The 15,488-nt window shown below is 49.4% G+C and overlaps 1 protein-coding gene across 3 annotated transcripts in view; it reads right to left on the bottom strand.

Annotated features, from left to right (window-relative positions):
- The window catches only part of XYLT1 (xylosyltransferase 1), a 151,839-nt gene extending 139,111 nt beyond the window's left edge, over positions 1–12,728 (bottom strand). For 2 of the 3 annotated variants that reach the window (XM_048961815.1, XM_048961813.1), the window contains exon 1: positions 12,411–12,728. In XM_048961815.1, coding sequence (XP_048817772.1) covers positions 12,411–12,650 — 240 coding nt within the window. In that variant the 5' untranslated portion in view covers positions 12,651–12,728. Of the gene's footprint in view, positions 1–4,259; positions 4,413–12,410 lie in introns of those variants that run through there. The other variant, XM_048961816.1, reaches the window with a different exon arrangement.
- Between the last annotated feature and the right edge of the window lie 2,760 nt (positions 12,729–15,488).

Consider the following 15,488-nt stretch of genomic DNA (forward strand, 5'->3'; position numbering starts at 1 on the left):
AAAAGTGACATTTTTACTTAGATTTCATGTAAAGAAGCAAGCAAAGTTCATCTCACATATAACACTAGTTTGAAAGGGCACCCGAAGAGCATGATTAAAAACCTCTTTGGAGAATCACATAAATAGAATCACAGAGATATACAGATCTCTAAGATCACTAAGTCCACCCAACATATCCAGCTGGGTCACAGAAGCCACACAGCATCACTGCATGTGGGGCCACAGCACTCCCATAGGGACCTGCTATGAAATAAACTGCATCTTAACCTCACACTTCCACCTATTTTGCCATCGCTTTCCCATATCAACAAGTCCTTGCTCACATCACTCAATACCTACAAGGACTGTGGGTTCACATAAAGGGTGAGGTACTGCCAAGGTCTCTGGTAGCACAAACAAAAGCTACATGCCAGAAGCACACAGCCACAGGTGACGTGCTGTGCACCGGTTACAAAGACATTCAGAATATGCAGAAAGTGCACAACGTGTATTTCTACAACCATTTGCTTTTTCTAGTGATCAAAGCCAGTCTCTGCAAAGAGAGAGTTGCAAACTGCTCTGCTCAAACACTCAGAACAAGGAATGTTCTCTGCTCTGTAAAGGGAGGAACAGAAGTAGAGATGCACATCAGTGAGAATAAAGGATTAAAGGGAAAGCAGGAAAACCTCATCCTTGGAAAGCAAAAAGGTGCCAGCAGTGAGGGATCACAGCTTTGGGTGAGAGAACAAGTCTCCAGGCAGAGGGGGAACCTGAGTAGAAAGCTGATCTGTACGCAGGGACGCGCTGCCCCATGGCATCAGGCACACCAGGCAGCTGCAAGACCGGCTGCCAGCACTAGTGGAACACATCCAGCAGTGCTCAGCAGCACTGTCCAATTGCTCACACATGTGGGCTATGGGGAACAGCCATGTCACAGTGCTGAGCATTTCCATGTGCTGCTGCTGCCTCAGGCAGCAGAAGAGCCATAGCAGCAAGTTCAGCCCAACATGGGGATCAGGAAGAGGCTTTTGGCAAAAAGAGAGTAGGATGAGAACACCAAGGAGAGTCAGGAGTTAAGACAGCAGTGATACATACCAGCTGCTCTGAGACAGTGACATCCCATGATCCACAAGCCAGGTGACTGAAGTTATCTTTTAACAGAAACGCCTACTTCCAAAAACCCTTGAAATACATACATACTAAAATAATTACTATTACATAAATCCTTGAGCACACATGCCAAGAAAAGAGTTTTCTTTAAACAATAGCAAATTCAGCAATGACAAGAAGAGTACAAGCCAGATTTCCCAAGCTAGCTGTGCAGCCTGACCACACACTGCTGTACACAGACACCATTCCCTGCGCGCAGGGAGATGCTCAGGGCTGGGTACCTTGGAAGCCCTCATCCTCCAGCACCACTGCACCTCAGGTGCACTGCAGAACTGGTCGGGATCCTGGTCTCACTGTGTCAGCTAAGCAGCTGCCCCACAGCACAGAAGAACAGCCACCACACGCCCAGTCTGTGTCCCTGGAGTCAGGCACAACCTCAGCATCACAGCATCCTTGACAACTTACACCTGTGGGAAGCAGCCTTCAGCAATTCCTTAAATGGCTACTGAACTGTGAACACACAGTATTCTTCAGAAAGTCCATTCAACCCTGCAGGAAGTTTTCTTGAGCAATGCCCACACTGCCTGGTCCCCAGCTCTGTGCACACAACACCAACCCACAGCTAGCCAATCAATGCCTTTATGGTGTACTGCCAGCAAGGAAACATCTGTGTTTGTTCTGTTTACTCAGCTAGCTTTAGAGGATTAGGAATAGAAGAATAGTTTCTTCTCAAGGACTCAGCACCATCAATTCAGCAGCTATGATGGCCCAAGATTTTGGGGTTTTTTTTTGGTTTTTTTTTTCCTCTGAAAAAGATGTTAAGGGACATGAGGGACAAGCAGGTAATCTAAGATAGCCAGCACAGTTTCACCAAGGGAAGGTCACTCCTTACCAACCTCATGTCCTTCTATAATGGAGTGATGGCATTCGTGAACAAAGGGAAGAGAAATTCTGCCATCTGCCTGGATTTGTGAAAGGCCTTTAACATGGTCCCACAACATAACCACAACTATAAACTGGAGAGAGATATCCAGGTGACAAGCAGCATCCTCTGGCCTTAAGTTGCACCAGGGTAAGTTTAGGTTGGATATCAGGAAAAACTTCTTTACAGAAAGGACTGTGAGTACTGGAATAGGCTCCCCAGAGAGGTAGTTGAGCACCATCCCCGGATGTGCTTAAAAACAATCTGGATGCAGTGCTCAGGGACATGATTTAGTGGAGGGCTGTTAGGGTAGTACAGTTAGGTTGTGGTTGGACTCAATGACCTTTAAGGTCTTCTCCAGCCTGAGCAATTCTATGATTCTAACTTGAAGACAAAGCAGGCAGGCTGAACACACTCAGAAACCTCACCTACTCCCAAAGCTGACCCAATTAAGTCCACAAATAAACTTATAGAAATATACTACTTCCTAAAAGAAGGCTGAAAGTATTATAGGTGAAGCATAATGCAAATACAGATGGATGCAACATCCTTCCATCAAGCATAAAGCACACCTGAACGCCTTCCTCCTACATGAGCATCTGCAGTAATACTGCATCACATGAAATCATTGACATAGCATGATTCGAAAGAGAACCAACAAGGGCAGCGGGATACTGAAGGCCTTCAGGAAATATCCCAAATTATAAGTTTCAACACTCCTAAAACCACTAAAAATGGAAAGTGACTGTCAAGGAATCCCACTGCAGCCAGGAGGAACCCAGCCAGGCCGGTCTCCTGCCTGCAGCTTCTGTGCAGAGCAGGAAGACATGAAAAGCTGAAATAATTTTATGCATTATTTTGAATCAAACTTACTGCCTAATACAACAAATCACATCAGACTGAAAGCAGTTTTAGGCTTTACAGAACCAGTATTTATAAAACCCACATAAAAAAAAAAGACTATCAAATAAATGGTATATATATTATAGAGCACATTAGGACAACTGAAACACCTTTATTTTAAAATCCATTTGAGTCCAACAACTTAAATGAATGTATAGAGCCTACATAAACCCTAACATGATGGCATTCACATGACCCTTATTGCATCACTTCACATCCTATCTGCAGCACCCAGTCAGGATGCTCAGTGGCTCTGCAGACCCACAGCTCAGTCCCAGTGCTCAGTTTCGTAAGCTCATGCAGACCTGTCTCCCACAAGAGTACACAGAAAAAGCTGAAATTCAGTTGGGAAAAGTGCTTCCGAGACAGTCTGCACAACAGCCTCTCATACATCACGCTTATGCAGGATAACGATCAGGGCGTCAACCAACACTAAACTAAATGAAGAGTTTCCAAAAGTAACAGTTGATTAGAACAGCTCAATCCCCATCAGGTGATGACTTGTCAGGCCACAGGATCATTTAAATTGGATACTGCAAAGTGAAATGCTGCAAGAGAATCATCAGTCTAAAGAACCCAGCCTATCATCCAGACAACTCTCACTGCTATCAGCTGGCACAGAGACCGAATGAGGGCACACATCTCTGCTCACGTAAGATTAGCAGTGTCAGGACTCAAATCCATTCTGCCCTACTAAATGATGAAAAAAGGAAAATAAAATAACCAACAACTTTACTAATGAGATTTTTTCAAACTACTGTAGCACCTCTCCTATCCCAGCCATAGCAGCAGGTCTAAACATGCAGGGATACACAGACACTGCAGAAGTTTTATTTTCAACAAACAGGAAGCAGTCAGAGCAGGCAGCCACAAGCCAGGATGCAAACAGCTCACGGACAGCAGCAAGCAGGGAAAACGAACGCCCACAAACTTATTCAACACAAGAGAAACACTCTTCTGTAACGAAGTTCCTGATAACCACATAGCTAACAGAGACCTGCCGTGCTTCATTTTCCAATGCCACGAATCCATCTCTGAAGGAACTGTGCCACCATCAGCACTGCTGGCTGAGGCACGACGGCTCCAGCAGCACACAGACTGCTCTGTCTGCAGGGGAAGTGCACAACACCAGCTTAAAAATAGCAACACGAGACAGAAGTTTGCTAACGAGCAAAACAACACCTTGCTCCTTGGCTGCAGATGGCTTCCAACCACCAAACAAGTTTGTTGAGGTGGCAGAGTTCAGATCAAAGTCTGCGGAGGTCTCGTAATTTAACTAGAAACAAAACCCAGAAGTTAATTAAAACCAGGGCAGCATGAAATTTGAGGGCTTACTCTCACTTACCCAAGAGTTACACCCTCTGCAAACTGAAAGCACCTCTGGCGCTGCATGTGGCCACTGAACACTCATTACAAAAGTGGTGACACCTGGAAGAAGCCGAAGTTCCCAACGGCTGCAGAGGTGCCCACACTGCCCCAACATGGGCTCCTGAAGAACCAGCCGACCTGCCAGGCCTCAGCTTCCCTCTGCCTGCAGGCACTCACGAGGAAGTGTGTGATGTGAGAACTGCTTCACATTCACCCACAGCTAAAACGTGAAAATCCCCCAGGGACTTCAACTGCAAAATGAGACAACCTCATGGTAACAATCAGCCAGCATGAGACAGCTTTTGGTCTGACAGATCAGTGATGGCACTGAAACGGACAAAGAACTGCTGGGAGAAATTCTAAGGCTGGATTTTTAAGTATGCGTGTCACACTTCTGTGGGGGTCAAACACCCATCAAGCACTTCTTGCTCATGTATTTGGATGTATGAAGACAAGTCCTTATCTTTCACATGAAACATACTTGGGTCAAATTCTGCCACGCTGAATATGTGCAAAAGGCCACACACCCCACAGCACGTCCAGATGCAGAAGCTCTGCAGTTCCATGCAAGCACCAGGAAACAAGCAACACCACCTGCTGCTCTTCAGCATCCAGGGACACAAAAACCAGCTTGAAAAGAAACCAAGAGAAAAATACCATAACTTGCAACTGTGGGGCTTGAGGGCAGATCTCTGTTTACAACCTGGAAAATGAGCAGATCTGAAACTGTCTTTTACTAATAAATACTCGTTAATCACTTGTGGTCCCTCAGCACTGGGGGTCAGACAGCGGCAGCCCAGTTAGTGTAAATGTTTAATGCTGAACTGGATTAGAGAGGTACAGCACAGTGCCACCATGGCTGCGGTGCCACCAGCACAGACACCCCCCCCAGCAGCAGCAATATTACCAGGGTCTGACCCAGCCTTGCTGGGGCAAGAGCCATAACCTTGTTGCAAAGTCTCAGGCACAGCAAAGCATGCTGTGCTAACAGCAGAAAGCCACAGTCAGAGCTTATTGCAGCATTTTATCAGGGTGATATTGCGATCAAGGCAGGCTATGGTATTTCAGATCCCCATTACCAGCAGCTCAGGCAGGGGATGAGGAACAATGCCACAGCACATCCTGCACCCCAGCATCCTCAGCCACGTGCTCCAAACCCAAAGGGGAAGGATCCAAACACACACAGCGAGTATTTCACAGCCATGCTCCCCCCACCCTCCACTCAGCTGCTCAGTCTGAGCGCCAGCTACAGTTATAATTATCGTCATAATTATTATTTTAATAGGAACCAATGACTTATCAAAATATTGCGCTGAAGGCTGGCACGTCGTCTCCTGTAAGGCTGCCAAGGAGGAACAAGCGAGCTCCTTGCCGATGCACCGCTCCACGCACGCCCCGAGCACAGCGCACCTCCGAGTTTCTATTTCTGCAGCGAGTGACTAAACTCAGTCCTAGGGAATGCCAAGATGCAAGCAATTTGAGGCACAGTCACTGTGCAAAGTATTATTAGTGCCCTGCTATACACACTAACAGCTTTGTTTACTACGCTGACTCCTCTTCAGCTTGTTTGCTCAGGTTCCAGGTACCGCAGGCCGAGCTGCTGAAGCTGGGTGCCCTCGGGTACAGACTGCAGCGCCAGTGGCAGCTTCCACAGAAAGTTGTCTGAGCATAAGCAAGCCTGTGGGCATCCGAGTCAATGTAATTAGGGGCCTACATACAGACCACCTCCACCTACCTAAATCTGGTCCTCTACAGGCAACTAGCTGCTGTTTTCCATGAGTGGCAATACCAGCCTATCTAAGCTTGCTATAGGGTTCAAAATGACTGAAGCAGCTCCCTGCTAACACCCCACTCCCACACAGAGGTTTGGTTTAAAAGACCCCAATTAGCAGGCAGCCACTTAGCTAGTGAGGGCTCCAGATATGCTCCCCAGCTGAGGGCAAAACCCCAACAGTACAAAGCTGGCCAACACCCAGCAGCCAAAGGCTCCCCACACCATGCAGGTAGCCATCTCCCATTGAGCCCCAGGACATGACAAGAGGAGCATCCGTGCATCTCTGGCACGCGGCTGCTCATTCTGCAGGAACTAAAAGCTTGCCAGGGAAGTGTCATTTTTCAGGTTTGTCTGTTCACTTCTCAACTAAGGGTCAATGAGCTGGATATAATTTCAGGGAACTTGCCTCACTGTAGTCAATACAGTCGCGACCTTCACTGCTTTTTCTTTTAAAATAACGCGTTTTAACTGAACCATGTGTCCTCCTCAATCAAAGTGTGCAATTATAAAGAACAAAGCTAACTACAAACAGGCCTGGCTTTAAGAGCAAAACCAAAGACCATTCAAAAATTCAGAGAGCATGAAATTCAGAACTCAGCATTAAGAAAAGTCAGCGAATGCCATCAACTGTAAGAAAAATGCTCAGACTGCATCAACATAACTGAACCAAAAAGTACATCTGAAGGACACGCGAAGGCTGCAGCATGAAGGAAAAATGAGTGCCCATGACTCATCCAACCAAATCCAAGTAAAATTGAACTCTGCAGTCTCATTCGGCTTTGTAGAACTGTTTTAAATAAACACTCCACTTACTAATGCTCTCTAATAATACAAGTGGGCAGCAGTGTGACAATAAAATACATGGGAAGCATCTGAGACCTGACCACGCTCCAGTACAAAAGCTTCCTCAGCCAACTTCTTTTTAATAGTGAACTGATAGCAATGGTGAAGTTTAAACTCCTTGTCACAAACAACAAAAATGACCCTTGGAGAAATTCTCCCATCATCTCCACAAACAAGGGGTCACACAACTTGGCATATGACCCTTATGGTACTTGGCACTAAGCACGAGCTCAGCAATGTCACACCATGCAGAAGTTCAGGCAGCATCACTTGCTGCTCATACATCCAGCAGGTTATAAAGCCTGGCCTCTTATCTTCTAGATCACACCTAACCTGAGGAAAGCCTTTGGCCTCTGCTTAATGCATTGCTGAAGAGAGGCTCACAGCACTCAGATGTCTCCAAGGCAGCAAAACAATTTTTGCTTCCAACTGAAGTCTGGAAATCTCTTTCACCTGTGGGGGCACAGCTGGGCAGCCCATTTGTAACAGCAGCCTCCTGCCAATTTCATTCCCAATTCATCCCCACTGATCAACCCTGACTCATCCTACCCTCACACTCTGCAACACCAATCACAGAGCAATTCCAAGCAGTTCGTGGTCTCTCCAGCTCATTTGCAGAGATTCAGGTCTGGAGAGAGCTCGATTGCCTTCTGGAGGCACTCAGCTCTCTCCATTCATTAGCAGCCTGGTTTTTGTGAGCTTCAGCCCAAACCTAAGTGCTCAGAATGGGACAGCTGTGATCACTGGCACCAAACGTGGAAGGGATAAAGGCAGACCTTGCCATTTCTCAGCTTCTCTGGAGGAAAGAAAGCACAGTCATCAGACCAAAGAGGACCAAGTCTGGACACTCAAGAACTGGAAACCTCAAAAGGAGAGACTGCTTTTAGATGTGTGGCTCTGAAGGCTTTGTTGCAGATGTCCAGAGGCCAGGGAAATGCAACCAGGACTCCAACTTCACCCTCTGCTCCTATACAGAGCCCTCCTGCCCATCCCACACTTGAAGGCACTGCACCCCAAGGGCACACAGTTACTGAAAGCTGTGCAAGAGGACCACAGCAACCAAGTCTAAGAATCCGACTAGAACACTTGAGAGCACAGCTACTCATCATGAACAGTGCTACTACACATTCAGAGCTGGCTTGGTGACAGCTCCAAGAGCAAGTTTTGTACCCAAAACACACTTCAGACATATTACTTCCAACAAGAAGGCTGGAGTGGCAAAGAGGGTCACTCAGCACACAAGCCCCGGCTTTCTCCAGTCTCTCCAGCAGCCAGAACACAGCACAGCTCCCTGCTCCCCTCCCCCCGCCCTCCCCTCCCCAATCTTACTACTGGGGAGAAAAATCAGGAGTACTTCATTAAAGTTAATCCTTGAGGTTATATAATTTGACTGCCCTTGTAAACTAAGCCAACTTCTTGCTTTCACTGTACTCCTGTCTCTTCATCAAACACTGATAAGATGCTGTACCAGTTATCGCGGACTTCAAATACAGAGAGCAAAGATATTTTGAAAAGTACTTCTGAAGACAGCAGTGAGATGCAGCAGGTAACATAGAGCAACAGTTGGTCTTCTCTTGCTAAGAAAAATAAAATTAAAAAAAAAATGCTTCTAATTCAAAGGAAACACCTGCACAAACCCATTAAAAAAACAAAAAACAACAAGAAAGCACTCCAGTGGCCTGGCAGAGACTTCAGATGGCACAGCCAATTAATACAGATCCACTTCATACACCTTCCCACATCCCACAGAAAGATCCTTAACGAGGTAACTGCTGCAGGAGTCTGTCAGCCTGAGCCAGTTCTAGCACTCTTCTTAAATAATGCATATATTAGTTCTGTTACTGAAAAGATTTGTTTGTTTTATTAACATGTGCCTTGCTAAGTGCTAAGACTTCACAGAAATCATTACACAGCTCCTAGCTCTAGATGTATCACATCCCCCCTTCCCATTACAAAACAATTAGCAGCCTCCATTCCCCTTTTCCATTGTTAGTGAAGTTGTACTGCTCCATGATTAAGGTCCCATTAACAAGCAGAAGGTACTTAACAGCTAAGTCAGTACTTCTCCTTAGAAATGGATCATTTTTAGCCACCTCACAGCTCAATGCCATGCATTTTGCTCTCAACCTAAGGCTGTTAGCTCAGCTGCTCCACTAACACCCACAGTCATACAGAAAGCAGGCAGGGCACGGTTCACCCTGTCCTGGGGGTGAACACAAACGGAGCTCCCTCCAAGCTTTCCTGCACTCAGAGCTGGAATGAGTGAGGCCACCTGTCTGCATTAACAAGGGGAAGATGAGGAGACAGGTATCACCTGTGTTATAACATGTGGAACCCACTCACTGATTGAAGCAGAAAGATTAAGTTAGAGGTGAAATAACAGGCTTGTTTTTCTTACCTCCCTTTGAAAACTTTCTACACAAGAGCTCCACACCCAGGTGCAGCAAGGGACCCACCTTGCAAAAAGGAAAACGAAGGGGAGAGGCACCAGTGATCCTCAGGTCCATCCTCTACAGCTTAACTTCTGCTCATGGTTAGACAACCTTCATCCCTCCCACACAAAAGCTGTCTCTCCATGTTTCCCAGTTCCAACACTTCCAGCTATTGAAAGCTGCATTTGGTGCCCTGAGACAGCACCATGCCAAAGAAGCATGCCGCTTCTTTAAAGTGAATCCCCAACATCCCAGACTACAGAAGTGCTCTGAACCAATGCCAGCAACCACACCTCTCCAGGCTGCACAGTGACTGCCGGCACTGCTTGGCAGGCAGGTGGTAACACAGCAGTGCTGCATGGCACCAGGACACAGCCCTGCCACCCCCTACTCGAGGGACATGCAGCCACAGCTGGGGAGCACAGCACACAGCTGCAGGCAGCCTGAGCCTGATATCACCTCCCTCCATCACCAGCAGCCCTGCAGCAGGGATGCACACTCCTCCACCCTCCCTTTGGACTCCAGTGCACAGCACCCACCAACAGCCACTTCCAGCACCCCAAGCAGGCAGCGTGAACAAAGCCCAGCGAAGCAGTGAGCTGCTGCTGAATCCTTCTTGCTTTTACTGCCGGAGTGCTGCAGAACACAGAAAGACCATGCAAAGGCTGTCCAACAGCTGTGAAAATCACACGTGGTAGCAAGCACCCGCTGAAGTCACTGCTACACTGATACAATTCATACTTCCTTAAAGATATCTATCACCTGATTTAATTCAACATAGAACAACTGCAGGAAACTGCCTATGAGTACTGAAAGCCCCAGATGCAGCTGGCCTGGGGATTCAGCCCCGAGAACATGTGCAGTTACAGAATAGCTCCTTTCTAAATCATTTCTTCCTGCCAACTTGGCAACTTACAGTCAACTAGGCTTAGTAGCACCTTTTAAAAAAAAAAACAAAAACACAACACAGTGTGGTGTTATTCCATGTTTCGGACGACTACATGGATCAGATAGCATTTAACAAAAAAATGCGAATACCTCTTAAACATTCGCATCAAATTGCATTTCCTTTCCCACAGACATAGATGACCAAGTCCTCACACTGCTCTGATGTCTGACTCAGAAGGGTAAGGCAAGTACCGCAGTTTTAGTCTTCCATGGAGATCGGAGACAGAAAAATCAAAATAAAAACACTGTAACCTCATAGGGCAACTTTCAGATAGAAACCTGAGAAAAGCTGTCTTTTGTACAGCGCTTTCTGGTTGAAAGACAAAAATGAGAAGTCTTTAAAAACAAAACACTTGGGATGGGCTCTGGGGCCATCAACATCAGGGTGTAAAGGCAGCGCTGTGCTCACACAGCTTGAAACTCTTGACACTGCAAAGCAATCTGACACACACCAACTATGGGAAACTTGGGCTGAAAAGGAGAGCAACTTTGCACTACATAAATTAGATTTTAACATGGAAACAAAGCACCGGAAAAAAAAAAAGACACCTTTCACATTGATTCTGTGTCATGTAATTCCATTGAACAGAGAGTTTCTGTGTGAATTGAGCCTGAAACCAAAAGCAGGCCTGCCTGGGAGACAGACAGCACACAGCAGGGCTGGGTACATGCATGTGTGCAATAAGCAATGCAGAGCTGGACCTGGGAGTGCCAGGAGCTGCACAGCACTGGGGCAGCACAGCACAAACTGTCCCATGTTCCAAAGGCTCAGTCTTACACACAGCTTCCAGAGCTCGCACAAGCAGCTTTAAGCACGGAGCCACATCCCTGCGTGCAGGTGAAGCAGAACCACAAGCACCATGAGCTTGTCTTAAAAAAGCATCATCCCTTCTCAACACAGCACTCGCCTGCAGCACAGCTCCTGCGTGGCACTACCAGCTGGAGGATGGTGTGCTGCAGTCCCACTGTTTACAGAGGTAACCAGGGGAGAACTAGTATGCTTTTTAGTAAAAGTCTTCTACCAGGAACCTCAATGCTCCATCTTTAGGTCTCTGCTCAAATCCGTGTGCACACAGCAGTGAGTCACAGCTCCCAGATCCACACGCCCGGAGCCCTCCACGCACACAGCCCCAGCATGGGAAGTGCTTCTCAGCATCTCAGCCCTGCACTGGGTGCCCATCCCATCGCACCAAGCACAGGGCTGGGATGTCTGCAAGTTAGCTGTGAGCAGTGCCCTCCCGACAGCCACCCAGAGCACGGAGCAGAAGGGCTCCCGAGGCAAGGAGCAGGGCTGGAGCTGGCTCCGTATGGAGCCTTGCAGCAGTACGATCCTCAAGGGCCCACACAGAGAGACCCAGCGGGAAAAGCTCCGGGCAAACGAGGGGAAGATGAGACAATGAAGGACTGGACCGGGAGAGAAAGACGGCAGGGCTGGAGGAAAAACCGCGGAAATCCAGTAGTTAGACTTCTCAAAGCGGTGTGTATCGACATACGGCAACGCACTGAGTCAAGCGCCGAACCGGGCAAGGCTCTCAGCAATCACACCTGGCACACGAGGACCGCACGGCGCTGCCTTCCACGAGCGGTCCCCCGTCCCGCCCCATCCCGCTCAGCACCGACCCGCTGCCGCTTTCCCTCACAAGATGCACACAGAAATCCCAGAGCAGACAAAGCGGCTCACGTTCCTAACGGACAGCGCACAACTGAAGTCTCGCAGCCCGCAGCACGAGCGGCACAGGCGGTGCTCCGCCGGAACGCTCCGAAACGCGGTAGGAATAGGACGCTGCGCGGCCACTGCGGGCCCGGATTGCAAAATGAAAAAAAAAAAAAAAAAAAGAAAGATGGGGAGAGAGGGAACGTGTTCAGTGGGCAACGGCATCGTTACACTAAATCGCGTTGCCTGTAACCTACCGGGCCGGGCAGAACCGGGCGAGAAGCACCGGCGCCCGCGCGGTCTCTGGCGAAAAAAAGCAAACGCGTGAACGAAGCGAGCCCGCGGCACGCGGCGGCCCCGAGGCGAAGTTGAGCGGCGCCGCGCCCGCCGGCACCGCTGCTCGGAGGGCTCCGCGGGGAGCTCTGCCCGGCACCACCCCGCGCCCCGACCGCGGCCCCGCGGAGCTTCCGCACGTACCATCGCCTTCCCGTGCACGGCGCCGGCCCCGCGGCGGTGCGGCTGCGCGCGGTGCTCGCCGCCGCCGGCGGTGCCTCGGTCCCGCTTCTCGCGGCCGGAGGCGCCGCGCTGCTCCTCTCCGGCGTCGAGGGAGGTGAAATTCCAGACGAGGAGGGTCTGCAGCAGCAGCACGGTGAGCGCCGCCACCAACGCCGAGCGGGAGCGTCTCGCCAGCCGCCGGGCGCACGGAGCCGCCACCATCTTCGCCGCCGCCGCGCTGCCGAGAGCCGCCGCATCCGCCGCGGCGCGGAGTTTTCAGCCGGGCAGAGCCAGACGTCAGCAGCGGGAGGAGGGCGGGGGGTGGGGAGGCGGAGGTGTGCGCGGCGCGTGGCGGCGCGGTGCCGGAGGAGCCGGCGGGAGGGGAGGGGGCGGCGGCGGCGGGCGCCGTGTCGGCCCGAGGCCGGCGAGCCCCGAGCGGGGTGGGGGCGGAGGAGGAAGAGGAAGGAGAGGGGTGGGCTGCGGCCGGGGGAGGGGCGCGGCGGGGGCAGCCGGCGGCGGGTGAGCCCCGGCCCCGCGAGAGGGGAAGGGGCCGCCGCGGGGCGGGGCGGGGCGAGGCGGCTCCGCGCCTCGCGGCGGGCGGGGGAGGGGCGCGGGGCCCGCGCGGGTGGCGACTGCCACCTTCCGAGGGAGGGCGGCGGCACCTGGCGGGACGGAAGGGGCCGGGAGAGCGGCCGGGCGGCTGGTAGTCGGATCAGATCGAATCACCGCGCGGAGCTGCTGGCCGGGCATCTCCGACCGACCCGTGCCGAGCAGAACCGCGTCGGAACACCAGCAGTTTCGGCGTGGCTGCATTAAAAATGATTGAAGCAAAAAGCAGCGTGATGCGCATTCCTTCGTAAAATTAAACCGGCGAACAAACAGCTGAACTTTCGCAGCACGTCGGTACCGCCGCCCCAACGCCCCGCACCGCGCTGCCAGCTGCACGCGCGGCACCGCGCTGTGGGCAGGAAGGGCCGCCTGAAGCACGCGGCGTGTCAGAGCTGGTGCCGGTCTGGGTGCAGGTGACTGTAATTAACTGCCTGCTACCGCAAAAACCGTAATGCGTAATGGATTACTTCAGTGCCCGTTTCTCCCGTGCTTACTGGTTTTGTAATTTGCAAGATCCTGTCTGATGATAGCCGTGAGGTGGGGGGGTTTCCAATCTGCCCGTACAGTGCCTCTCTGAAAGCGCCATCAAGCCAAATCCAAAGGTGAAAAACATGATCTGATGGGGACAGTTGCTCTTCCTGAACACCAGAGAAGCAGAATTGTAGAGTGGTGCTGCACTGCTGCTGGGCACTGTGCATTCTGCAGTGCAACCATCAGCTCTGCTGCAGCCGCTTCATGCACAGCACACTGGGATCCACACCAGGCCTAAACACAACACGTGCTTTCAAACAGGCTCACCATCAGCATCACTGCCTTCAAGGCATCTCTGAGCAGAGAGGAGAAAGTGCTCCTTTAGAACAAGACAACACAATGGTCTGTGACCATCCATTCATGATCTGGCTCACCTTTACTTTGGGCAATAGCACCATACCCATTTTTGCCAGCTCTGATTGATGGCAGACTGTTCTTCATGGGTCAAAAGCATAACTTAAATTCGGCACTGCCAGACTGTGCACCAGTTGTACACACATCGGATTTACTGGCCGCGCAGTACAACACAGTGAATTGTTTGAAAATAAAGCTAGAGAGCTTCAAAGTATTCTTGAATATTTTTGATGGATAGTCTACACAGTTCAGGAAATTGATGGATAATTTTTATTCAGAGCCATCAAATAACTGTGCATTGTAAATGCACTTAAGCAAATCTACTGACAGACGCCAGACAGAAGTGCTTCCCATGTGACATGAGAAGAGTGTTCCTTCTAAAAAGCAGAGAGAGGAGCGTGAGTGGCACCAGCTGCCTGCACAGCTTTTCTTGGGCCTGGCGAGGCCGTGGGCCCAGGAGCTGAGTGCCATCACCATGAGCTCTGAAGAGCTGCAGGCCTCAGGACCTCATTCTGGTTCTCTTCACCATTCTGGGAGGCGCATTCAAAATGATGCCACAGAAGTACTATAAAGCAGAATTCAATCTGGCTCCAAACCACATTGATTTATAACCCATAAACTTCTCAGTCTTCTGCATACAGATGGAAGCCTCAGCAAGCAAGTGGGGGAATGAGGCTTCCTCTTTGACAACATCCTCCTCAACCCTGTATTTCCAGAGGGGATATAAAATCTGGAAAGGACAATGCAGGAGGCACAGCACCCATTTATATAACCATGCTATGACCAATGACATCTAACTGCTCATAATATCCTTGCTCTGTTGCTAAAGAAAACAGTCAAATATAAATAAGTAGCGGCGTAACTGAACTAATTTTTTCCTGTGCTATAATGGTTCTAACCAGAAAGTAAAAGAAGGCAGAACTGAGATTCTTGAGAATTTGAAGATAGAAAAAAAACAAAAAACAAAAAAAACCCACAAAAATGGAATAACTACATTGCACAAATCCTAAGAATAAATTCAAATCAGAAATTACACAGAAGTTCAAAACACAAAATGAGGTTTTCTTATTTTGACGTTCATGAATAAGGGCAGCATAAAGGAGCCAGGCTGCTGCAGAAAGAGTTAACCTGGCCAGATGGAGATGTTTGAGAGCGACCACTGAAAATTCCTGATGTTGCTCATGTCCTGTAAGACTGTTGGCATCTAGTGCAAAGCACAAAGGAGAAATGGGTTTATTTGTCCTAGAAAGATATTAGCACACTTACCACTTAGCAAAGAGGTGATGTTTTAAGAAGGAATAACCATTGTGAGTTGTCAAATTTACTGTAAAATCCTGACCGATAATTGGCTGAACTATTTTTTACCCCTGCACAGACACATCACTCAGCCTGGGGTGTGTGAGGGGCTGTGGGCCGACCTGCAGTGATGGAAACAAATTACCTGATTCTGTTCCAGTACATCTTTTACTTCAGAGTACTTATCCCCTCTTTCTCCTTATGACATCAACACAGCCTGAAACTGACTCAAGTACAAAGAAATAAATGAAGTTTAGAGCAGTGTTAATA

Source organism: Lagopus muta, chromosome 15, assembly GCF_023343835.1.
Source record: "Lagopus muta isolate bLagMut1 chromosome 15, bLagMut1 primary, whole genome shotgun sequence".
NCBI classification, from domain to species: Eukaryota; Metazoa; Chordata; class Aves; order Galliformes; family Phasianidae; genus Lagopus; species Lagopus muta.